This window comes from Necator americanus, chromosome X (assembly GCF_031761385.1).
Source record: "Necator americanus strain Aroian chromosome X, whole genome shotgun sequence".
Classification (NCBI taxonomy): Eukaryota; Metazoa; Nematoda; class Chromadorea; order Rhabditida; family Ancylostomatidae; genus Necator; species Necator americanus.
Genome location: NC_087376.1, coordinates 12,982,174 through 13,009,128, shown reverse-complemented (window position 1 = coordinate 13,009,128; position 26,955 = coordinate 12,982,174). Strand labels below are relative to the sequence as shown.

Here is a 26,955-nt window from a genome sequence, read left to right as displayed (position 1 = left end):
TAGAGCTGTTGCCTTTGGAAACGCGCGGTATGAGGCGTTCGAAATAGACTTCTTCATTCTTCGTTTGTAATGCCAGAAAAAGGTAAGCATTAAATTTACACTAAATATTTATTTCGTTCCTTTTAAAAGCAATTATATTTGTTTGTATCAAAATAATTCAGGATCTGCAATCAAAGATGAACCTACGCTTCCATGCAAGATCTGCAATCGGAGATTCATCCGCTCGAGTTTGGTAAGTGAATAGTAATTCTATAAATGTCAACTGTAAGGAGAACAACTCAGTGGATTATTGCTCTAATTCAAAACTGTACACTGAGCTGCTGCATCAAATAACCTATCCTTTCCAATATTCGTTGTCGTTAAAATATGACTCTAAATTAACGCGCGTTAGTGCATGTGGCTTTGATATGCAGCTGCAGAATTTGGTGTTAAAATTCATGAGAAGGTATCCATTAGTATTTTCCTAATGCAAACTACCTCTTACCGTTTTGATGTAGATAAAGAGTCCAATCGCAAAAAGTACCTAAAACAGAGCTGCTTATCTCCCAAAAAACATTCATAGCCATTCCCTTTGGTGACACCAATATTTCTTATTGTCATTGAGTCACAAATTCAGTAATTATTTACAACTTAAGTCAGTCTGAATTGAAGTTGAATGCGCATTTTTAAGGGATTTATCAATACGCTTTATCCTCTATCCTTCTGGGGAAGAAAGCGTTGTTGTAGTCGAAAGTGAGGGAAGATGAGAAATTCTAAATTTGTTTGTCAGAGATGTAATTCGGAAACGATATTGTAAAAATTGGAAACTAATTCTCCATGTATGACTTTCAATAAACCTCGACATGTTGGTGTTTCAATGATCGATTCCTTTTATTGAGCCGGACACGAGGTTGTTACTATCCTGTATTCGTGGCTAACTTTTTTTTTTAACGCAATGTCGCCTTCTTCAGAGACTGGAGGGGTGAAATCGAACGTCGAAAAATCGAACACAGGAAAACAACACATAAACTCAATCAATCACCCTCGTTATCCGGACATATTTTGCACTCCGGTATAGTGCCAGTACGATCATATGAGCGATTACAAATGAACCTTTGCCTACGATTACTAGGGGGGAACTCCTTGATTGCAACAGATTCTTCAAGATTACCTTTCCTCAGACACCGCCGGATGGCAGCGCTAACTTCATCGAAAATAAATGGTACACAAATGGGTACTTTCTTCAGGCCGGATTTGTTTCGGGTTATTGCTCTTTTGCTAATAGGACGCAGATGTCCGTAGCCGTTATTCACCGCAATTTTCCTAGCAAGCTCGATAGATTCTTGTCTTCTAGTGCAAACGGAGGCGGCCGCGCGAAACATATTTCGTACTACCGACCCTTTAACTTGTGTGGAATGAGCAGAAAGTAAAGTAGGATATCCCTAGTATGGGTTTGCGGTACCATTTTGTCCCGTGCGTCCTGTTCGAAATATGCACTTGGACGTTGAGGAAAGAGAATTCTCCTTTCGGCTTATCTCGAGTTAACTTTACATACTCCGACTGCTCATTTAGTACCTTGAAACAATTGTCCATATCTCCTTGAGACGAACGGACAGCAAAAAACAGTCGTCGATATATCGACTATCGACCACAGTCTTGCCTAACCTTCTCGATCTACATCAAGAGCTCGCGATGAATCCATCCATTTGCCACTGTTCCGTAAGCTGTGAAATTGGCGTGCGTGAACTGCCTATCGAAACCGAGCGAATCAGGTGCTTTCAGATCAACAGTGTCCGGCAGTTCAGCGTAGCGAATTGGCTTTGTGCTGGACAACAGCACCTTTTGCAATATCTGGGTAACTTCTCCCTTATAACTGTGCAGGTCATATAGCTCGTAAGTGCCCATAGGGAATAGCTGAATGCCTGATTGCATTTAGTTTAAAGAGAGCCACCGCGAGCAGCAAACAGATTCATACACGACGGCATAATAAAAGCAGTAATAGTTTTGATTTACTTACTTGTCTTAAACGGCAGGCGGACGTTACGGTCACCGGGGCTTTTCCTTATCATCGCCAAAGTGAATCGTTCCTAAACATAATTGAACACATCCTGTTCGATCTCTCCCAAGAATTCGCATAGTATCTGTCCATTAGTAGCTGTTCCAAATTGGACGAAAATTTAGTCTTTGCCTGAACTGCTTTTCGATGCAAAATCTCTTCAGATTTTTCCTTACCCTCCTTTCCAATTCGGGGGTGGGAGTAACCTTATGGCAATTTGGGCAAGGCGGTCTGATGGCCTTTTTATAATGTAAACAGGGAAGCTATGACGACTTTCTGCGACTAGTATAGAGGATGAGGCAAGATGTTGTTTTTTTCTTAGTGTCATCCGCCATATCCACTTCCCTCCAATTTTTTCCGTTATATCACCTCATTTGTCGAAAGATTCCTAGCATCCGTCTAAATAGATTCCCTTCTTTGCAATAGAGCTTCTGTTGTAATGTAGACGAGTTACATTTGCAACGGTGTTAACGAATTCGTGGTGCCTTTCTGCAGCTAGTGTTTGATACTAAATGTTAAATGTGCGATGCATTCGGATCAATCCTCAAAGCCTCTTTCTCCCTTCGTTGCTGATAACAGATGTTCTTCTTTCATCTTGTGGCTGAGTCATATTTTCGCAGGAAGGAGACAGTAATCAGAATCACTATGGAAGGGTGTCACTACCGAGAAGTCAAATAGACAACACTTTCGCTTGGTGAGTATGACCTTCGTAGAAGTCGCGTCGTGAACGATTCTCATGCTCACCGATGATGATCTTTCTTCATGAAAAAAGAATTCCCTTGAAAGACGGAAGTGGCGGCCAGCAGCCCGGCGAAACGATTGCCGTTTCTATTCCCGTCCCGTAATCAAAATCTTCCGTTCCGGTATTCATCTTCTACGTCCTTTTCTGGTTCGGCGTTGTGCTTATGGATTTCTGACGCAGAAGGCGGCGGCGAAGAAATAGCTACATGAGGTGAGAGGGTCTCCTGAAAATCGATGAAATTGATGACAGGTGGGTGGACAACAAAAAACAGTACATGTCGTGGTGAAACCTTCTCTCTGCGAACGACGAGTGTACCGTCATTCATCTGTACTCTGTCTCTCCTTTTGCTCTTGGTCTCTTGCAATGCAATCAGGTGGAATTTGATGCTCTTTGCAGCTTCCAGAAGGATAAGTAGGTTGGTGTCTGTGGACACTGTTTCCCTTTGTAGGAACAAGGTCAGACAGATTTTTGAGAAAAATGGACAACCTCCGTGGCCAGTTGTGCTCGGGTCGCCTTGGTCCAGAATCAGTAACATCCAACATCCTGAGATTTGATCGCCTCTCACCGACGACCATCCGACGTCTGAAACCGGAGAGCACAGGGTGCAGGGTATTGAGACTGTGTGTGTGCACTGGAGTGGCAGTAGACTTCCTCCGTACTAAGCAGTCCTGTCACGACAAGCTTAAGTTTTACCACAGGTCTTCACCAACCTATATGGATATGTGAGCCACCTTGCGGCAATTTGCCTTGACGGTGGTGAATATTAGCAGTGGTATACTCTTAGGTAGGTTCCCAGTTCCGAGAACTCAGAAATGTATATGTCAAACTCCTCAACATGGGAAACCAGGCTAGAGGACATACCTGTGCCCTGCATCGCATTTGGATGCTCAGAATCACTTCCACATCACCGACGCGGTAGAGCGTTGTGGATGTACACATAATGAGAGAATGAGCAGTCTCATGTTTGACTTTTTACAATAAATGGAAGCAAAACTTCAACTGGAATCAGTGAAGTAGTATTTGACGAATGTAGGGTGAAATCAGCAGTGTCATGTTTGTAAAATCACGGAGCGGATTTCATTCGGATGATTTTGCAACGTTAAAGCAAACGCACACTTTGTTCGACACGTATGTAAAATATTCTTTGAACACTACCTTCGATCAGGGTCAAGCGTGGTGATGGGACACTATTCACTCGAGTACGATATATTTGCTGAAATGTTGTTGAAACACTTGTATTGAAATATATTTTTATTTTTATTAGAATTAAATTAGATAGAAACTTGAAACAACTTCTAGAAAATGAAGAATTTAATTTTACGTAGTATACAGCAGTTTGAAAATGAATTTGAGAGAATTCTACGAGCAAAAATGTTCAGATTCTGTGCACATTGTTAGGTGTGGGAGATCGCGAATAATTTCGACATAAGAGGACTAAAAGAAAAAGTTCAGGTAGTTTTTGAGAGAAGAAAGGTGTGCCCTAAAAACAGTCACATCGGTGTTTTTTCTACTTCCTAGTTTTTTTGGAATTTCGTTGGGATGTGTCCCATCTAAATTTTGAGAGAACCAAACGATCCGGTTAAGAGAAATTGTGCACGTAGGGGTTTTCTTATACTCTCCATTCGAATATATGGGTGAATATGAGTTTTTGAAACGCTGTCTCATTTTTTTGCAATGGAAGAAATCCCCAAAATCCCATTTTTCGTTCACGCGCCGAAAAGTGTGATTTTGAGTAAAATTCAATAACTCGTAGAAACTTAGTGCAAAGCAAATCATCTTCCAGTGTTTTGTAGCCGAGGATTTTTTCTATCAGAAGCTTCATCAACCGATCTCCAGGGCCTCGCCGTTTTTCCAAATTCTTGATAGGTAAAAAATGCCATTTTTCCCATCTCTGTCCCATCAAAAATCCAAAATGATTAGGAGGTGGGAAGGAACAGCGATATGACCATTTTTCAGGGGGAACCTTCTGCTCTTAAAAACTATCTAAACTTTTTCTTTTGATCCTCTTATGACGAAGTTATTCGCGATCTTCAAGACCTAGGAATATGCACAGAATCTGGGCTTTTTTGGTCAATAAATTTTGTTAAATTCTCATTTAAACTGTTGCAAATTACGTAAAATTAAATTCTTCATTATTTAGAAGTTGTTTCAAGTTTTCCTCTCTTTTGCAAAAATTTGCCTCAGTGAGGTGCGAGGTCTCATTATTACATTATTACATTGGGCATTGTCAAAACGAAATGTTGGTGCTTCCATTTTACTGTCCTACGCCTGAAACTAAATATAATATAAATATAATATTTGTAATTTATGTAATAATTTAATATTATCTATTCTGATATTTTGTAATGTATGTGATTATTTAATTACAAGTTTGATTACTTTTGTGCTGATTTATCCTCAATTCGCAACTGGCTACCGCACACTCTCTTACGACTGCTTCCCTTGCAACCTCCTCCCTTCACGACCCCCGGATGGGAAAATCCCATCTCACGCTTGACTCGCCTTCAATCAGCAGTTCCGTTCTCATCACTAAAAGAAAGCGGGTAAACTGACTTTACTTTTTTGTTATCAAACTAATGAGTCAAGAACTGGGCTGATCTTTGAAGTTAGATGATTGCCTTTTTAAACGGACATTCATCCTCCGACAAAGTCACCCAACTGAGGTGTTCGATTCGACATCACGAGGTTCTTCAAAAATCGAAAGCCTGGTCAAGGGAGAATTACTGCTAGGATTCTCCACCATATTGGTGAAACATGTCGTAGGGTGGTTTTATAATCCATATAGTCGGCGACAATCTGTAGTCGAGCGAAACTTGTTGTGGCAAACCTGTTTAGTACAAGGAAAAATCTGCTTGAAACTCCCGTAGGTTGAGTTCTACCGCCTCCGTCGTCGAGCACTATGGGAACCGCTAAGACCTTCGAAATTCGGAGTTCTCGGAAGCGGAAGCCTAGCTAAGAACCACTGCCAATATTCACCACCGCCTTAGCAAAATGTCGCAAGGTGGGTTCTTGATCCATATAGGTTTGGCGACGACCTGCGGTGAAAGCTACGCTCATGACAGAGCTGCTTAGTGTTGGGAAAAGTTTCTGCTACTCCAGCATGCTCACTGTCTCAGTACCCTACACACTGGGTCCTGCCGTCTGAGAGCTCGGACGGTATCGCGACCGATGAGAGGCGATCAAATCTCAGGTTGCTCTGGATGTCTTTGATTCTACACCAAGACGGCACGAGCACGATCCGCCTTGAGGACTGTCTCAGACTTTGCTCTTTGCGGGAACAGTGTCTTCAGACGCTAAGCTACATGGTCTACTTTGAGTTGCAGAAGGCATCAAATTCCAAGTGACCGCTGGAGACCAACAGCAGATGGAACTATGTGCAACAGCTGAATGACAGTGCACTAGTCGTTCGGGGAGCAAAAGTTCCGAAGAGGAGTACAGTGAGCGTTTCTTTTGTTGTGCCCCCATCTGTCGTCCTCTTTGTCGACTCTCTCTCATAATCTTATGACCTCGTCTTGTCATTTTTCCCTTCCGCTTTGAAAATCACCAACCGCTACTCACCAACTTTAGCACCTAATCAATTCGAGTTTGTTTATTTCTGATGAGGTGGAGAAGGTGAACTTGAAAATCCACACGTTTGTTGTGGGAGACCAACATCGAACTAATAGCAGCTACAGAAGAAGAAGCAAGATCGAAAGAATTGGTGAAGATAATTGACATTTTGGGAAGAACCCAAATGTGGACATGACAAGAACGTCAAAAGATTACGAGCTTCTACAGGACGCACGTCAGTGTCCTGCATGACAATTGACCGAATTTAGAAATTCGCTTGGAAATTTCTTGAAAAAGAACTGAAGCTTTATCTTATCGCAACGGTTGAGCATCAGCTGCAGAAAAGCTTTGTAGGAGAGTCTCTGGGAATGCAGGAGGCAGCAGGAAATTCTGGAAGCAGTACAAAAGGCAAAACATAGAAAATGTCGTAAGAACATTCGCGAATATTCTTTTAACAGGTGTTGAACGATTACGGAGTTTGCTTCTCTGCTCTTCGTGGGATGGAAATGACTGCAAACAGAGATTTTTAGTGCACTAAAGTATCACGTGCACTAACTTTTGTGTCAAATCCGAACATTCCAAAAAATACCATTACGGATTACCCCTTCGGAAGCGCACGCTGCAAACAGGGCATTAAGGTGTCTCACACAATCGGGACAATTTTTTCCTCAAAATTTAATGTTCAGTTAAATGTGCAACAGAACTGTGCGCTTTTCTCATTGTTCCCAGTTTGGTCTCCTTACATTACAGAAAAGTGACCGCTACATAATAAAGCCTTAATTTGCTGGTTAAATGCTACTTACCGTCACTTCAAAGTGTGCAGCGACCAATTTTGTGAACATCAGCATTTCTAAAGCAGTACACTAGAATCGCTAATTCTTTGACAGAAGACGAAAAAGACGTGGATTCGCGTCTTTTTCGCCTTCTTTTCCATACTATATCTCAAATTGATCTCTATTCTAAAATCTACACATAAATAGATTCACGTTTGCGCGCTCTGCCGGTTGCATATAATTAGAAATCTTAGAACCTACTACTAAAAGGCTTTTTGAAAAGATGACCTGTGGCTACGCGTTAGTAATCAGGAGTCCAAGTTTATTGCGTCCCATGGATATACGTATGATTATGGACGTAAACATATAGTTTGTAAAGTTAAATGATAGCTACATATTCGTAATGTACTTGCTATATCAAACATTCTGGTCCATCTGACAGCTATAATTCTATAATTGTGAAGATTTTGAAAATTTGACTAAATTAACGTTTCAGCTCCATAAACGAGCGATATTAGAGCGGGATGCTTTCGTCTCTCGACTTTCTGGCTCAACAGAATTTTCTTTGTAGCTAAAGTTATAACTTCAGTGTTTTGCATTACTTCTTTTGATTTTTGGAAATTCGTAAATCGATAACAAGTAACGTGTTCTTTCGGTCCACACGTACCACTATGACAATGACTTTCCATAGAGGATGAAAGAGTTTGTGATGAAAACTTGAATAATGCAGAATTTTTGGAATCAACACCATTTAATAGATCTCTTCCTCCTGAAAAATATCCACTTGATACTTTAAGAAATTCCCAATAAATGCCAGAAAAATGAGCTATTTGTAAAATCACGTGAAAAGTTTTCATCTTTACAGGTTCAAAGCTTATAGCAACTGAGGCATTTTACGGAAAAATTGAAACCATTCATGGTACGAGAACCGTTCTTTAAAGTGGTGTCTGGACCGAAGACACACCTCATTTGCTAACGATTTATGAATTTCCGAAAATTACAAGAAGTAATGCGAAACACTGAAGTTGTAACTTTAGCTGCAAAAAAAAAACAGAAAATTCTCCTGAGCTAGAAAGAGACAAAGGTATTCCACAACAACTACTTTTCTTGCTGATTCTGTAACAAAAAAGAAGAAAGCCACTAATGTCGCTCGTTTATGAAGCTGAAACATGTTTCTTTGGTCTAGCTGTTGGATATACTAGAATGTTCAAAATAGCACATGCATTACGAATAGCCGCTATCATTTAACTGTGCCAACAATATGTTTACGTCCAAAATCGTGCATGTATTTGTGGGGCACAATTAATTTGGACTCAGCTTTGCTAACGGGATTTTTTCTAAATGTATTTTAGTAGAAGGTTCTAGGATTTCTAAATTTCATAAATAAAGCCGCTTTTTTCCGGAAGAGAACGAGGCAGACGCACGCTCGCTCTGCTCTTTTCAGTCCCAAAAATGACCAGAATTTTTATTCAACCTCTATTTTATCGCCAAAAACCATCACAGCATTAAAACTCTTGTTTAACAAAACCTTCTAACAGTTAATTCCTGTCTGTTTACAAACGCTTTACACCAAGAGGCCGACACCTTGAAATCATACCACCCTGATTCCTCTGCTAACCGTAAAGCTTCTGCTTTAATGTCCTCAAGCATCACAACTCTGCCTGCCGCTCGCTTCTGTACAATCCACCTATATACAGTCTCCTCAATCTCTACCACTTTCGGTTTTTGAAGCGGCGAGCACGCTTTGTTCACGGCAACTGTTGCAGGTTTTCCTTTTCTGGCTTCCACATTCGAATCAAACGTTCCGCTACTTCAAAATGACCGGCTGCAACTGATGTTCCATGTTCTAAACTAAACTTTACCGCGTCAAGCTTGTAAGCAGCTGTTTATGAATTCCTTCTAGCCATCGAGTTCTTCCTAAACAACTCCAGAGTAACAATATATGGAAGGAATAACGAAATATAAAAAATTTGAGAACAACAAATTTACCGATAAAAAAAGAGAATACACTGCGTCCGCAGCTGGCGATCTTATCTATGAGATTTTAAGGTACTTATTAATTAATTAATTGATTTTTATGTGCGCAATATTTATTTAGTTGACTATTTATTATTTAATTGTTTATTATTTATTTTTTTTCACTTATTATTTGTTTGTTTATTATTTATATGTTGATTATTTATCAATTTATTGTTTATTGTTTATTATTTATTTGTTACTTATAATTTATTTTTTATTTGTTCATTTATTGTTTATTTATCGCTACGGTGTTCACTAATTTTCGGCTGTTCGCACTGAATGCGATTCGTGCACAAAGTTTCGCGTTGCAGCTAAAATCGCACCATTAGAAAAAGAAATCAGCGATGTTTTTGTTCCCCGCGTATTTATCCTTCCACGGTCGTATGTAGCGCATACGACACTTTCTTCTTATTGACATCGCCGGAATGAATGGTGTGTTTGTCGGTGATGATGACGGGACGATACGTAATACTGTGGTTACTGCAATGCAAATGCAACGCAGTAGTTTGCGTTGTTTGTATTGCGTTCACTGTGTCTGCAGTGCATGCGATCATGGGTCAGGAACCGGCCTGTGTATTGGCGGGGCCCTTTCTATGAAATTTCAGGATAATTATATCCAATCAATAGAGCTCGCGCACACGAATCTATTGACATATAGTTTTCATAATAGAAATCAAACTGAGGCGTATTATGAAAAAGATGAAGAGTCAGCGATTCTACTGTATTAGTGCTCGAACATTAGGTTAGCCGATTTATGTTTCTGTGAAGCCGGCGTGTGGCAAATGTGGCAGAGCAACCCTTTATATACTCCGAAATCAAATTAAGCTGTGTTAAGTGAACAAAAGGAAATCTCGGCCGCAAGACTATAAGAACAAAGTGAGGAGTGACAAAGCTACATACAACATATACATTTACGTTGAACTATCATAAAGAGCGGAGCGGGTGTTGTGTAGCGGTAAGCGGTTCCGCTTCCTGCACGATCGATCGGAGGTTCGAATCCGTCTTAGCGATCACCAAGCATTTCTTTCCTCTGGGGTCGATAAATTGGTATCAGACTTGTCTGGGAGGATAAACACACTGACTTGACACATCGGCTAGCCACCGCAAGGTATTGTGTAGGCCAGTTACACGTTCGTAACCTCTAACAATTCTGAATTGAGGTGAACGTGGGGGGCATCCCAAACGGATTGATTAACGCCAGAAACTTTATTCTTTGTCATCATAAAGAGCAAGTGTGGAGAGAAGTATCTCCCACAAAACCTTACTAATTAGCATTTGATGTTGTTTTTAGATTAAACATGAGCCTGTTTGTAAAAAACTGAGTACGCTCTCAAGAAAACCTTTCGACTCTGGGAAACAGCGAGCGACAGGGAGCGATATTACTTACGCAGATGTAGTGCGTGCTGCAAAGGAGCGAGAGAAGGTCAGTTTCGTGAACATTTCCAGAACGAGTCGGGAAATAAAAACTGGTATTTCGTGTTAAGTATGAATGCTTCTTTCAACTATTCGTAAATTTGCGCTGCGAAAGAAAGTGTTTCCGTTCGTAGTAATTTCAGCAAAGAAAAAAGCCTGTGAGAATGAGCTAGATAACGAATGTGAGGGCGACTTACTTATTCTTGATCGTATTTCATATTTGTATTTTGACGATGTAAGGCAAATCCTTTAGAAGGAATATCTCACCAGTCGAGGACCTTACGAACTTTATCACATCCTAATTGTTGCAACAAGAATTATGAGCCCAGTTAAGCTTAAACTAATTTACTTATATTACTTAAATTTAATGGGATCCGGAGTGCCCGCGTATATGAGTTCGATTGCTACCTGCACGTGGCGGGCCTGCTTTGACTTATCGCAATCAGGCTTTCGAATGTACGCATTGGAAACGTACGAGCTATATAGCCCGCAATGTTGTATGGTGAAAGATATCCATACAGTGCAGAAAGGTGCTGTCGTCCAGCACATCGCCAAAGCCCATAACCTGAAAGGTCAACTCCCCGAAAGGAGCATGGGATTTTTGGCAACAGCCATTCGTTTCGTCACGCTGAACTGCTGGACACTATCGAGTGAACTCCAACAAACCGCCCTGGCTCCTGCGATATCTGTGTGTCGTTTGCTGCTCTGCAGGAAACGCGCATAAGAAATCGCCCCGTCATCAGCATCGAACATTATTCCATATACTGCGGCGATGCTGACGAAAGGAAAGTAGGTGGCTGCGCGACAGCTGTGAGGAACGATTACAACAACTTGGCGGTGGAATTTGGCTCAACGTCGTGTATATGCGCCTTTGTACGACTGCGGGATCGCAGAGCATGTGAACTACCGATCGTAGGTGCTCATGTACCTACCGAAACCACTGAGAAGAACAATGAGGGCGCCTTGTATGATGAACTCAATGCGTTGATGTCTAAGATATTGAGCAGGCAGGTAGTTATTGTCGGAATCGACGCAACAACAGTCCAATGTGCTAGGGAAATGGTATTATCCAGCGGGAATTTCAGGTGGAGTATTTGCACACGGGATAGTAGATTGTGGGGAAGAGGGTGATTCCGTTCATCTCTCCCTGTGTCAGTGTAAACGAACGACCCCGGAACTGTTTCTTACAACGGCTTCTGTTGCAGTGCGCAACCACTGCGGCCCGCCCCCGCCTGCGATTCGTGCCAATGTGTTTTTGACCAATCGCAGGCGGGAGGGTGCAAGGGTGGCGCGCTGTAACAAAGGACGTCATAAGAAACAGCTTTCCCCACAATCTACTACTCCGTATAGGCATTACCTGCCTGAAACCCCCAGATTCGTGGGGTGATGCCTTTAAGAGGAATTATCGACGCCATCAGCTCACGCGGCAGGGGTCAACCCTTTTAACTCATGAAAAGCAAACGGAAGATGAGGATTCTTAAATTTCAACTCGACTATGTTCTAACGACGAGCATTCCTCTCTTAGATATCCGAAAATCTAGAACCGTTTCGGACTCTGACCACCGTCCAGCTCTTCTCAGCTTCAAGATACAGTTCCACAAAAGAATTCGAGGAGTTCCTTTTCAACCGAAAGTTGGCAGGTTTAAAAGATGAAGAATGCAGAACGAAATTCCGCCAACGTGTGTCTATTCATGTTGGAATACGGACCAGGAAGAAGCCTAGCGATGCGAATTCCTTCACAAAGTGCATCCAGGACGCTGCAGGAGGAATGCTCCCGGTTCTATTGCTGCGGAAGAGGTTTACCTTGGCATCTGCGGAAATAAAATCCGCGTATAATTCCTTATGCGCTGTCCGCATTGCTGGCGATTCCAGCCAGCAAAAGCGTCTGAAAAGAAAGTGCGTCGCCGGCTGCACAGAGACCGCGAAAACGAATGCATGCAATAGCGAAGGAGTTTGAAAAAGCGTGGGGGACAAGAACTCTCGGAAAGCCTCTGCTTTACTAAAACAGTACAAGGGAAAATAAAAAGATGTTATTTTGTCTTTAACACTGCCGATGGAGTGACTGTCAATGAAACAACCCTCTCCATTTGGAAGGATCACTTTGAGACCTTGCTGAACCGCCAAGCCCCGTCAGTTCCTGAACTTGGGAATGTTGATAGACTGGCATATGCAGTTAACGGGGAACCACCGACCGAGTCGGAGGTTCTGGTCTGTGTCCAAAAGATGAAAAATGGAAAATCTCTTGGAGACGACGGGATTAGCGCAGAAATGCTGAAATATTTTCCTCCGTCTGGGATTCGTGAGATAACAAAGATGATCCATTCAGCATGGATAGACAAAAGCATACTTGACAAGTGGAGACGCGCTATCATAAATTCCCCTTCAAAGGTTTTCCGTCACGGATCCTAGGAAGTATCGAGGAATCTCTTTGTTGTGTGTTATGTACAAGGGATTTGAGCCGATTATCCTGGACAGACTCATTAAACATAGCAAAGAAACAACGCGTGACTAGCAAGCTGGCTTTCGTCCTGGCCGATCTACGTTTGACAAGGTGTTCGTGGTTAGGAGAGTGATCGAAATCTGGCAATTGTATTCGAAGTCTATGCAGTTAGCGCTTCTTGACTTCGAAGCCGCTTTCGATTGTCCTCATCGAGGCAGTCTTCTCAACGCGCTCCACGTCGATGGAGCACCAGGAAAGTTTGTTCGCCTGTTTGATGACATGAATCAACCAACAACTGCTGCAGCTCGTACACCAGCCGGATTTACAACGCCATTTGAGATGGTGACTCGAGTAAGACAAAGGTCAGTGGCGGGACCCTTCCTGTTCAGTTTCGCCATCGACGACATTGTGCCAAAAACAGTAGATCAGTGTCCTGCTGATATCACTCTAGCACCATCAGGACGCCCCTTGACCGATCTCGTGTACGCTGACGATGTTGTTATATTCGAGGAAAGCAGTGTGATTCGAGGAATGTCCGGCTAAAGCCGGACTTCAGACTTTATAGTGGTGTTCTCTTCGCTCGCCTTCAGTGATCAATAATCAAAATTAATCAAAAATTAATGGCAGTGACATTTTCTGTAAAATCAGAATTCTATTTTTCTAGCAACATTTTCTTCTTCCTTTTTTTTAACAAAAAAAAAGGCGAAAGATTTCATAGTTTTCTTTCTAAACGCGTCAGTTCTACATTTTGAGAATATTCGAACTTTAGCTTCAAACACTGCTTCTTTTCCTATACAACATACATACAATTTTGAAGCATTACTCGAAGTACGGCTGTTCTTTCTGTTTTCCCCAACAACTATCAAAGAATGATGTTTAACATAAAATGACGACATCATCGTAATGATAAAGATAACGCTCCTCGTCAGATCATGTAAACTGTTGGCTACTATTTAAGCAGCCGGTTTCAATTGTATTTCCACTTTCTGAGAAAGGCATAATACCAACCTGAAGCAAACGTGCATGGAAACAGACGCGCGGAGGAGTCATAGAGGTGAAAAGCAAAGCGCGCAATGGCCACGTTTGCAACGTTCCATTTACCTTTTGCACACAAAGTTACAAAATGGGGTGACCGGCACGACGTCGTAGAATTGGTGAGCCGACATCAGAAAGCACTGGGGACTGCACATGTGACGCGATGGCGCAAAAATTGAAATCAGCACAATTATTGGTGTAGTCAAACCGGGTAATATCAAGCGAATTCGTCAAGAAGTGAATGAGACGTTCTGAGCCGTTTCATGGCCGTGATAATTGCATTTGTTGCGTTTCTTCTGTATGTAATCTTCTGCATGTCTATTCTCCTGCATCACGTTTGCCTCAGGTCGTTAACACCTTCCTTCGGAAAATGGAAGCAGGCATGAAAACAGCTGTTCAAATAGTAGCTAACAGTTTACTTGATATGAGGTAGAACTTTAACTTTTTCAGTACATTGACGGCGTTTACGCCTTTCATGTTTGCACATCATCCTCTGCTAATTGTTGGAGAAAAGGACGAGAAATTTTAATAGTTTGGAAGTTATTTGTAAATTATAGCGGTATCGAACGAGTATAGGTATAAAATTAAGTTTGAATATCCTCCAAATGAAGCACCGACCTCATTATAAAAGAAACTGCTAAATCTTTCATCAGTGCTTGAATTTCTTTTAAAAAAAATGAACGAAAAAAGGCCTTGTTAGGAAAAGAAAGGTTCAACTCTGTGGCAAAAATCTACAGAAAGTTCCACACTTCTACTAATCAGTGAAGGCGAGCAAAGCCAGAACCGCAAGAAGTCTGAGTTCGGCGTTAGCCGGACGTTCGGAAGTCCTGAAACTTCCTTAATTGCAGCACTGACTAAATTTACCTATAATCAATTACCAATTAATAATTGACAAATGAGCACCGTCAATTTAAATCTGCAAAAGCGGGTTTAAATCAACAGCTTCCTCATCACCAGGTTTGTTTTAGTGACCAGCTTCGGCTTATTTCTGAAGATTATTAACAGAGAAGCGTTAACATAAGTGACTCGCAGAAAATTCTTAGAGGATATTTATTGTTGCTTCTCCAAGCTTCCTCTGTACTTGCGTATTAGACACAAGTATGATTCATTAATACCTTCTACTTTCTATTTTCCCCTCTAGCAAGGCAACAGAAAAGCAATTACAGCTGCGAGACACATCTCGTGCCTGCGATGCTGTATTGAGCAAAGAGAGGTCACAAAATCCGTTCTTGAGGCGTGCGCGAAATTAAAAACAACATCTTTGTTGTAAAGCTGTAAAAGGACAGGTAAGATGGCTCAAGGTGGCTTCATTATGAATGACTGTATTTTGTAATGTTGGATTCGGTTTGTAATATGGGATGTGACTATATGTGATTGACTGCAGAGTAAATTAGAGTTTATATGATACTTCGAAATCTATGTAGGAAGCTTAATAGCTTCGAATTTTTACTTGAAGTCCCAACCATTCAATCTTCGAATCCTATAATGCATCCTTTTCCTGTCTTGCCACCATCGCTTCGTGGATACCACACCTATTAATATGTAATACGTTTTCGCGAAAATCAAGTATTGCAAAAATATTTTCAAACATTTTATCCTTGAATGTCATTCTTCAACGAAGATTGAACTGCAGCAAGGAGACTCTGATGGCGTTTTTTTTTTTTTTTTGGTTAATGTGCAAGAAGCATTGCAATACTGGAAGAAAGAGTCAAGTTCTCACATTGATTTTGTTATTGTACTACTTTTTTGGAATACAGTTAGGAGGAATATACCCGCGCCCACTAACAAACTGGAAGGATAGACATGAGACGTTCATTGATGCCGTTTCATCATCGAAAAAGGTGGATTACGCAATCAAAACTGGTGCGCCCCTCCCTCCACCACCACGAACGGCTGTCCCTAGCGGTGAGCTATACATTTCAGTACTACACATTTTCTTTTGTTCCATATCTTCATAGATAAAATAAATAGAAAGGACTTGACTCCACTCGGTGGTGTAAGAAAATTACCTAGTACTTTTCTCTCTTTATCAGGCTTCGTCGTATATAAAACATTTTATCGTTTATTGAGCGTCAGACCGATAAATTTTGCATATAGGTACCGAATTTTTCAAAATTCCTGAATGTGGTCCCAGCAAATATTAATGTGTTATTGTGAGCGCAGTTATAAGAATAAGAACCAACTGTTCTCATTAAAAAGGATAAAAGTGTATTTGATCACAGATTACCGTTAACAGCGAGGGTCAAAAACTTTGCAAGAGAGTTCCTAAAACATCACAAATCTTTTTGATATATTTTGAGGTTGTGATAAAAATACCGCTCTGGAGAACGAGCGTCACAGTTTGAGCATGAAACCTAACCAAACGACAGAGGTCTTTTATGGAGACTCTAAGGACACTTTTCCGAAGTAGTGACCCATGTCCCTGTTATCACATGAGCTGATAACAAAAGCACAAAAAAGCTAACACATGATTTTCATCAACCGTATCCAATTTCTTAATGAGCGTAAAATTTTTGTGTCTATTGGCTACCATTACGGAAAGTCATCAGCTTCTGAGCATGCAGAGAGCATGAAATAATGATGAGGAAAAATAAAAAAAAGAAGGAAAAAAGTCACAACTCGTTGCTCCCAGTCAGTGAAAGGAAACGTGCCCTCATGTCTCTCTCCAGTGGTGTACATTTGTCAGCCGATACTGAGGGTAGTATCAGGTTTGGATTATCTCTACCGTAAGATTTGCATGGACAATCAAAATGTAGCCAAGACCCGATCTTTCAACAAGTTTCATCGAAGTCAAAGTTGGCTAACAAAGCAAAAAGGTCGTATTCACTAGTTCTCTTGAGACTCTACCTTTTTTTGGTTCTCCTTCCTTGTGGCGAAACTCCTCCCTCTTCTTCTTCTTCTTCTTCTTGCAAAATTGACATTTTGCTTCGACAGTGCGTGATGGGACGGTTTAGGTTCGATACAACGCTGAGTCAATTTTCTTCAAAAGAGTTAGAAACTTGAAGTCACTTCTAAAAGATGAAGCATATAATTATACATACATAGTTTTCAGCAGTCTAAGAGTGAATTTAATGGAATTTAATGACCAAGAAAAGTGGAAATAACTTCGTGATAAGAAAATCAAAAGAAATATTTTTGGTAGTTTTTCGGAGAAGGTTTGCTCTACAAAACAGTCATACCGCTGCACCCATTTCTCTATCTTTTTGGAATTTAGATGTGAAAAAGATGATAGAAATGTCATTTTTTCCATCCGGTATCCACCAAAAGTTCGGAAAAACAACGAGAGCCTGGAAATAGCGTGATCTGGCATCTGATTGAGAAAATCTTTGGCTACAAAATACTATAAGGAGATTTGCATAGCATTAAGCTGTTCCGAGTTATGAGAGTTTGTTCAAGACCATACAGTTTTCGGCTGGCGAGGAAAGATCGGGACTTTGGGAAGTTTCCTCATTTCAGAAAAGCAGGGCAGCGTTTCAGTAAATCACCCATATATTCGAAGGGCCCTTATGTGCAAAATTCCTCCTTTCCGAATCGCCTGGTTCTCTCGAAATTTAGATTAGGGAAATTCAAAAAAAGTCGGAAAATTTTAAATTCTGTCCCATCAAAATTCCAAAAAGACTAGGAGGTAGGAAAAACAGCGATCTGTCTCTTTTCTAGAGCAAGACTTTTTCTCTTAGAAACTACCTGAAATTTATTTTTTGGTCCTCTTATGACAAAGTTATTCGCGATCTTCCAGACCTAACATTGTGCACCGAATCTGTTTTTTTTTTTGGTCATTAAACTTCATTAAATCCCATTCTGAACTGCTGAAAACTACGTGCAATTAAGTTCGTCATTTTTTAGAAGTGGTTTTAAGTTTGTATTTTACTATTTTGCAAAAATTTGACCCAGCGGGTGTCGAACCTGCGTGGTCATGTTGTCATACTGTCAGCACATTGCGCATTGTCAAAACGATATGTTGATGTTCCATGATACTGTTCTACGCTTGGAACTTAGCATAATATTTTGCAATGTACGTGATTAGTTAGTATTATTTGATATAATATTTTGTAATGTACCTAATTATTTAATAGCCAAATTGTAATTGTAATTTAATTATATTTAATACCGCGTAATATTTTGTCGAGGTTGTCATGTTACCCTTCATTCACTAACGCCCACTGCACACTCCCATTCGACCTCCTTCCTTTGCAACCTCATTCAAACCCTCCCCCCCCCCTTCATTGGTAAAATCCCATTACACGCTTAACTCTGGTCGGTCGTAGACGTCCGGTTAAAGGCATCACTTCACGAATCTGAGGTGGTACGGATTTCAGGTGGAGTATTTGTATGCGGGATGGGAGACTATGGAGAGGGGGGTGATTCCGTCCATTTCTTCGTAATTGCCGCAAAAAACGGCTCGGAAGATGCGGCACGTGCACAAGGCTGGCGCTCTCCAATCGAACTCCCTGTAGAAAATAGCGTGTCAGGACGCTTGAAGCCGCATCTTCGGGCCGTTTTTTTACGGCAATTAGGAAGCAATGAGCAAGGACGGAATCACACACTCTCCATAGTCTCCCATTCCCTATACGAATACTCCACCTCAAATCTGCACCACCTCAGATTCGTGGGGTGATGCCTTTAAGTACGCAGTTGTTGTTAAGGCTTTTAATTGTTTGTTAGTTGTTTGTTTAGCTACTTGTGAGATTTGTGCCCTCCATTAAGGGCATTGAATGAGCTATGAAAAATTTGAAAGGCACGAAAAGGATCTGGAAAAGAAAGAAAAAACATGAAAAACAAACAAAACTATTGGGAGGAAATTGTTGAAAACGATGAAAATCAGATAGTATGCTGTTAGTAGTTGATTGATATTGTCAAGCCATAGCCAAGATTGTTAGCAGTCTTTTATTACGGCTAACGTTTCGGCGTTGTCGCCTTCGTCAGAGTCTGGAAAGTAAGAACATTTGTAACATCCTCTCAAATGCCTCATCAGGAGCAAGTAATCATCCCCTAAGATATTACACCCAGAAAACTCAGAAACAAAAACCAAGAGAGCCCAAATCGTTGTGCCTACCTCAGTAGCCGCGTTGTCGTGATGTTAGTAGACATTCGCGTGGTGGAATTGCTCCGCTAATACTAATTAGGATGTGACCCGCATATGACCCCGTAGATGAAAACCCGCAAAGGTATTGATACAGAACCAACTCGTTATTCACTATGGCTACACTCTTCCTTTCTATTCATTTTTGGACCTTTTGCATTTATCCAAAACGCCTCTAGAGTTCGGCGAGCTGTAATTTCGGGTTCGTACGATAAGATGGTGGCAGCAAAACAGAAAGGGGCATTTTCATAACATTGTCTACGGTGAGTTCCGAGGGGGGTTGCTGCCTCCGATTGCTTCGTCCCATTTAGGTATTCTTTAGTGCGAACACGAAGGGGGTTGTCCTGTTTCGCCTATGTATTGTTCCCCACATGTTGCTTCTGCAAACTCGTCCTAATCAAAGGCCTGAAAACGGTTCGAAGTTTTTTATGCCATGTATATCCCATCAAACTACTCTCTCTTTGCCAGGCCTCGATATTGTTCTAGGTACACCACGCAACGCAGAGAAGAAACTGATCAGTTTCACCGACTAGTGGGGCTAGTGAACCATCTCGTTCTTATAGATTATCACCGAGGCAAATATGACTCACGCTTTGTGCAGTATCCTCAAGTACAGATGTCTGAATAACGTTAAGGAACCGCATGTGTGACAATCTTAGAGCTCTCTTATAGCTCCTGGAGCGCTCAAGAGATTGCTTTTGCTCTGCGTTGTTTAGCCTTATTTCCAGCACTTGGGAAGTGCTACTCAGTTTTGCAGCTTGTATTCCTCTAATGAGGGAAATTCGTAGATTCAGTCCATAGCTGGGTTTATTAAACTCGTTGATAGTGAACACATATGCAATAGATAGCAGTAAAATATGCAAGAGATGTTTCAAAAAATGTCTCACTGATCGATGTTATGCTATCTTCTTTTTTTCTTTTTTTTTCGCTTTTTAAGGATTTCTTTTTGCTTATCTAGCTAGGTAAAACTGGCATCCAAGGATTTACGAGGAGCGAAAGATGCCTCGCAAACATACACAGTACCTAAAGGTACCTAAAGGTATATCTAAAGGAAGATACAAAAGTCTCTGTTCGCCACTAGTACACCTAACCTGTCATATTGATTTAATGCAGGGAATAGATAGAAATAAAGCGATAAAATGCTGTTGAAAGAAGTTTGAAGAACCATACAAAGTTTCACATTATATAAAACTGTATGAGACGTACAAGCAAGTATTGAAATATTTGACATGCGCTCTATATGAACATTATATCTATGCGAAATTTTGAAAAGGTAAAATGTAGAAAGGAGTTTAAAGAATGTATAAAAAGTAATAAGCGCATAAAGTTGCTGTTATTATAGCTGCTGCAGTTGAAACTTGAACACGAATTCCTTGAATGGCATCGTGACAAACACATACTTATGCACTACTACTTTATATAGAAGAATTAGGACATGAAATGTGTTAAATTATGAATTATTAATTACATATGTGTGAAAATATATGTATGTTATTCTTTTCCCTGCAGCATCTTTTTGAGATAATTTTTACTTATGTAGGTTAAATTGAATAAAAGGATCTACTTCTTCTCTTTTATTCCCAATAACATGCGCTTAGTTTACTATATCCGTACATCAGAATTCGCTGCGGCAAATCGTTTTTCACCCCCTCTCTCCCACCCTCTTTGAAAATGCGCACCATACACCGCTTCGTCGCGGCGCGAACGTCGCGCGCGGCGTTGATTAGAGAGCAATAGGGAGGCGGGGTGTAGGCGATCTCAGGCGGTCGTGGAGGACGTAAGCTGGTGGAGCGGCAGCCGTAATTACGCGGAGGAGCGTGGTGCTGAAGGGAGGACAGGAGCGGTCAGCCGACTTTCACGGGTACCTCTTGTCCTGCATCCGGCATCACCCCACGAATATGAGGTGGTATGAATTTCAAATGGAGTATTCGTATATGGGATCGTAGATTATGGAGAGGGGTGTGATTCCGTCCATTACTTCCTACTTGCCGTAAAAGACGGCCCAGAAGATGCGGCGCTTGTACAAGGCTGGCGCGCTCCAAGTGCGCCGGAACCCTCGAAGCCGTATCTTCCGGGCCGTTTTGCACGGCAATAAGGAAGAAATGAACGGAGTCACCCTTCTCTCTATAATCTACGATCCCGTATGCGATTACTCCACCGGAAATCCGTACCACCCCAGAGGGATGATGCCTTTAAACGTTACTCAGTAGAAATTTCTAACTCTTCACAGAGGAGAACTCTGTTGTTCGCAGAAATCCTAGTCATAAACGTACACTAGATGTGGCTCTGCTAGCAATTATTTCTTCATCCTCAGCACCGCACAATGATAATGATTGTTTTGTACCGCAGCTTGTTGTAAAAAAAAAAGTTGAAAAAAAAGAAAAAGAAAAAAAAGTCCGATGGGTCATGGGATAGGACATCTCAGCATATGAACGGCTTGTTGACGCGTCCTTTGTTTCAAAGAATCCATTGCGAGTAGGTATAAGCAACAAAATCCGCTCTTGTGAGTTTTACAGTTTTTACACTTCTGAGTTCTTAATTGCAGTTTTATTTTTGAAGTGAACGTTGAAAGTTGAGGATCATAGCGGAAATCATCCACTAAGCTATGGAAATGTCAGCTAACCCCAAAACTTTGCCAAGCACTTCACGTTAGTTTCCGCTTCTGCGTAAAGAAGTGCTAACTACGCACAAAGAAGGACACGTTTTCAAAAATGCATTACCAGCAAATGCTTCTAAAACTACATTCTCCTATTTTCACAGGGAAAGTTTCATTAAGCTTAAAATGAATTTTAAGCCGCTCAAAACGTATGCGTGGTAAATCTATAGGTCGGTATCCACACACAAGCAAATGGATTGGCGGTGATATTATTATGGACTATGTACCGTCAGAAACGTTGCGTTTTCTCCCAAATCTGCAATCACTACCTGTTTACCTTTTCAAGTGTGTTTCAAATGAAAATAGACCTACTAACCAAAGACAAGAGAGACTGATTGGAAGATCTGTGTTTTCAAAAGGCATATGTATGTTCGGGAAAAGTGTTATTCAATTTCTCTTGAACTACATTCAAGAGAAATTGATACAGAGGGAGAACTTTTAAAGAGTTTCTCCCTCTGTATCTCTGTGCAAAAAACTATAACCAGATCAATGCAGCAGTATTCTTTTTGTAGCCAATGCCTTTGACCTTTCGAACTGAAGGAATGCGAACAATGGTTAAAATATACAACTTCAGTGACAATCAAACTTAATCAAACCCGAATTTCTGCCAACGTTATTATTCTCGAACTGATTTTGAGATGGATTTGTAGAGCCGACATATTATCAACTAGTTGAAAAGTAATGCCAAGATTCAAGCAAGGTCAAACCTTCACGTTTCGAAGGATTTGTAGAGTATTTATCAGCAGCGCTGTAAAAATTGTGCAGTGTTCTCTGAACTGTGATGTTGATCAATTAGATCACTTGTCTCCAACTAGTGGTTACCAAATAATTTATACTAACACCCACTAAACGAAGGACTAAGTCACTTTCCAATCACCGACAAACTTCTTGCTCTTTTGTTTTCCGCGACAGAATCTCTTATGTTACCATGCATAGCGATTTATGTCATGGATCACTGGTATGCTTCAGTGTGACCTAGCTCCCGCAGTACGAGGGAGAACAAAAAAAAATTTGCTCGTACTCTTTGTTTCGGTTCAAAAGACCTCATGGTGTTAGATGTTGATTTCAGATTATGTGCAATGCAACTATTGTGGTCGAAATTTCAGCGAGAAAGCAGCCGAGCGTCACATACCGTTCTGCAGGTTCGCTCGTTGAACTAGCATCAGGCGACTTTACAACAGCAAAATCGTAACACTTTCCAGAGAACAAAGTACAAAGAAATTGACAAAGTCTCCCGCGTGGCCCTTAACAACCAAAGGAAAAACAGTAGTTAAGAACGAGGTACTTTCTAGCTGTATTTTTTCCTAACGAAACACGCTAGGATTGACCTAAAGGCAGTGATCTTGGTTAGTTTCGTTGTTGGGTTCTTTGTACTAGCAAGATTGCTCTGAGTGCTTTTGACTGGTCACTATAAAAATGCAACCCACATTTACAAATAAGAAAAATAGCTTGGTCAGGAGTAGTGGACTTGTTCAAAAGCTTTACACCGTAGTCCTCTTCTAGTCCGCAGCTCCTGACCTCTTTATCTTCTAAACTCGTGAATTTTGAAGAGTTTCATGTATACACAGTGACACTTGCGAACTACGTTCTGAATCCTACTTACTAGTGGATAGAAACCAACATCAAAAATCTCCACGAAGGCCGCTTCTACAACCTGCCTTTTGGGAAATCTTCAGTGTTGAGTTCTCTCCACGAGTAGGTAGGGGACACGGTGTAACTGACAAGTTTCAATGAAAACGCGCAATTTTCTCTAGAAATCGAGGTACCAAGGCATTGAGAGGCATGCCCACCTGCACTTCATCTGCGAAAAAGGCTTCAACAAAATGAACTGCGCGAAGTGGGGACATATGTCGTGCTGGAACAAAAATTTTTTAGCTGATTTGTTGATAACCTACTTGCAAACAACATTTCCGGAGATTTTCGTCTTCTGTTGAAGGCACTCAAGTCAGTTGGTCGACAGTGTTATTAATGTTTGTTTCATAGACATTAGACAGAACGACGGTTGTGACTGCTCCTAATGTCTCAAGTTTCCGGATTTGTCGTGGAGGTTGCGTTTTCACTGTTATAGCTGCGGACTACACTTCGATCCCTACCTATTACTACAATGCTCCCAACCTTTCGAATTTTGATATCTTCAACTATTATTCATTACATCGTTCACAAGGGGATTATGACTCACTTTTACTGCTGTCATGTCACTCTTGAGAGTCCTCACAAGATCATTGTGATCATGGTCAAGCGTGATGATGGGACACTATCCTCTCGAATACGATACAACACCCCCTCGCCTCTTACTTCTTCTCCTCCAACGTTCCTGCGGCAGTTCTCGGTTGCTGCCAATTCAATATATAGGAAATTTCTTGTACTACGCAGAAGAAAAATCGAAAACTATCCGATGAAAGAATGACAAATGAGAAAATCGGTAGCTGACAGCTGACAGAAACGAAGAAACACCAAATAGCAGAAGAAACAAATTTGCTGAAATGCTTTTGAAATGTTGCTATTAAAATAATTTAATTTTCATTCTGACTTTTTTCATTTTCTTCCAAATTTTCATTTTAGAATCTCTGAAATATCTCTAAATACTGATTAGAGAACATATTACGACAAAAAAGAGAAGAATCGCTTGGTTCTCTCGAAATTTAGATTAGAAAAATCCAAAAAAAAGTCGGAAAATTTTAAATTTTCTCCCATCAAAATTCCAAAAGTACTAGGAAGTGAGGAAAACACCGGTAAGACGGTTTTCTGAGGCAAATCTTCTTCACTGAAAAACTATCTAAAATTTGTCTTTTGTTCTTCTTATGACAAAGTTATTCGCGATTTCCCAGATCTAACTATGTGCACCGAATGCGAGCTTTTTGGCTCATTAAAAAATTCTAAACTGCTAAAAACTACCTATATTTAAATTCTCTATCTCTTGGAAGTGTTTTCAAGTTTCTAACTCTTTTTCAAAAATTTGACTCAGCCGGGTGTCGAACCAACGAGGTCTCATCATTATATTTCAACACCTTAAGGGTTTTCAAAACAGAACGTTGGGACTTCAATACTGAACTGCCCGAAACTGAACATAATTTTTTGTAATTCATGCAATTATTCAGTATCATTTAATGTAATGTTTTGTAATGTATCTAATTATCTAATACCACGTAATATTTTGTCGTGGTTACCATGCCATCCTCCATTCACGACTACCCACCGCACACTCCTTTGCAACCCCCTTCCCTTGCAACCTTCTTCCGTTAGGACCCCCGGTGGAAAATCCCTTTACACGCTTGACCCTGATTGTAATACACCGTTTGAAAACTAACCATTGGTCCCTTCTGAATGTAGAACCTGGTCAATCCCAATCTTTCACATTTACTTCGTTTCGAAGCGCGTTAAACGCAATTACACGAAACAGCATAAACAATCAACGTTGATAATTTTGATCATCCTTGGGAAGTTCCTCTTTATTTCATTGTTAAATAAGTTAAATTTAAGATTTAGTCATGGGAAACTAGAAGCTTCAATTCTACAGATTTCTTTTATTTTACGAATGCAAAATTATGTCCACAAGAAGTGTGTTCTTCGAGCTGAGACAAAAAGGACAAAAAAAAAACGTAAAATTTGTGACTACATGTGTTATATTCAGCTAAAAAGAGTAGGTATGTATGTAGGATCGAAAGGAAATTGTGGAAGAATAGGAACGTTTTGAACGCATACCTAGGACCTGCACATGCAGTAGACTCTCTCCCTTAATAACATTAGCATAAATACAGGATGAGGTATGAGAAAGAATTTGTTTCTTTTTGTTATTCGAACATTTGCTGTCCTACTTGTATTATTAGGGAGCAAGTGAGATCTTGTCGGAGACATCACAAAGAAGAAGAATGCAGAGCAGTTCTAGCTTCACGTGGCACAACGACGACTACACTCTCAGAAAGTACGTTATAATTGTGTTGGGAGAACCTATGCTGATAGGCTTTTTTAATCTAATCTATAATTAGCGGTTTAGCGCAGTGGTTCTGCTGCGATTACACAGTCGTACATTGGCTGACCTTCCCAAGTTATTATATAGATTTCAAATGCGCTCATAGACCTCAACTATTCTGAATTAAGTAAAACGCATTGGCGCATATCAAATGGATTAATTTGAAGTAGTACTAATGGTAATGGTGTTGTAGTAATACCAATGGCGTAATGGTAATGGTTATGGCGGACAAAAGGACAAACAGACAAAAGGACAAAATGTACAAAAGGATAAAGTGTTTGGTGTTAATCAATCCGTTTAGAATCTGCCAACGCACTCATTTCAAATAAGAATCATTCAGGGTTTACGAATGTGAATGCGGCTTCTACAACTTTGCTTTGCAGAGGATAGTCGATGTATCATGTTAGTATTTTATGCTCCCAAAGAAGTCTAGTGCCAATTTATCGACCCCCCTATGAAAGATAAAGATATGATGAAAGGCGTGGTTAGCTTAGTACGATTTTGAACCATTGACAGTGTAGTCGCAGCGGAATCTCTTACCAATGTGCTACACTCACCAGCGATGGTAATGATAATGATGATGTATGTATTACGCATGTAGTCTCATTTTCACTCTCTATTGTACACATTTCCACTTCTAACTTTTGCAATCTGACCATATAGTTATTCTTCGTTCAATTTCGGCACATGTTTTTCCAGGAGAAGCAACTCTGTTTCGAGAAATCCAGTATCTAGACAAAAAACATCGTAAGTGATGCAATACCTCGAAGACAGTTGGGAGCTTATTTTCTCACAGGGTGCAAATCATTCCAGAACCTTAATGACATCTTGCATGAATGCGAAGAGCAAACGAAAGGATGAAGGCGATACCATGTAGAGTTCTTAAAGGCTTCTTTTTTTTCAAAATTTTCGTCACTCACCTGTTTGATAAATGTAGCAATTCTGTATGAGAACAAATAAATAAATGTCATGATGTGCTTGAGTATGAACAAAGAAATGTTGAGCAAATCACAGGTTCGGCAGAATAGTATTACATCGACGTACTTCTTGAAGCTGGGGACTATATGAAATATGAGGAAGTGAAATGCACTAAACGATGAAACTATGTACTTTTTACTTCATGGTTCACCTTTGCACACATGCGAAGAAGCAAGGTAAAGCCATCAATTTGAAGACTGTGGGGTGCTCAGCGTCAAACGGATAAAAGTAGGAAGAAATGCATTAAAAATCAATATTGTTACAG

The 26,955-nt window shown here is 40.6% G+C and overlaps 1 protein-coding gene across 4 annotated transcripts; it reads left to right on the top strand.

Moving 5' to 3' along the window:
• Positions 1-69: 69 nt before the first annotated feature.
• On the top strand, positions 70-26,589 carry RB195_022793 (uncharacterized protein; the record flags this gene model as incomplete). Of its 4 annotated transcripts, none has more annotated exons than XM_013435006.2 (9): positions 70-82; positions 162-232; positions 10,410-10,541; positions 15,764-15,911; positions 22,812-22,884; positions 22,945-23,023; positions 25,570-25,664; positions 26,412-26,459; positions 26,526-26,589. In XM_013435006.2, the coding sequence occupies 9 exons, from the start codon at positions 70-72 to the stop codon at positions 26,587-26,589; spliced, it is 723 nt and encodes a 240-aa protein (XP_013290460.2). The 4 variants fall into 4 exon arrangements, with proteins under 4 accessions (XP_013290460.2, XP_064065901.1, XP_064065900.1 ...); XM_064210021.1 differs by lacking the exons at positions 26,412-26,459; positions 26,526-26,589 and adding exons at positions 25,501-25,506; positions 25,906-26,041; XM_064210020.1 differs by lacking the exons at positions 26,412-26,459; positions 26,526-26,589 and adding an exon at positions 25,906-26,041.
• Between the last annotated feature and the right edge of the window lie 366 nt (positions 26,590-26,955).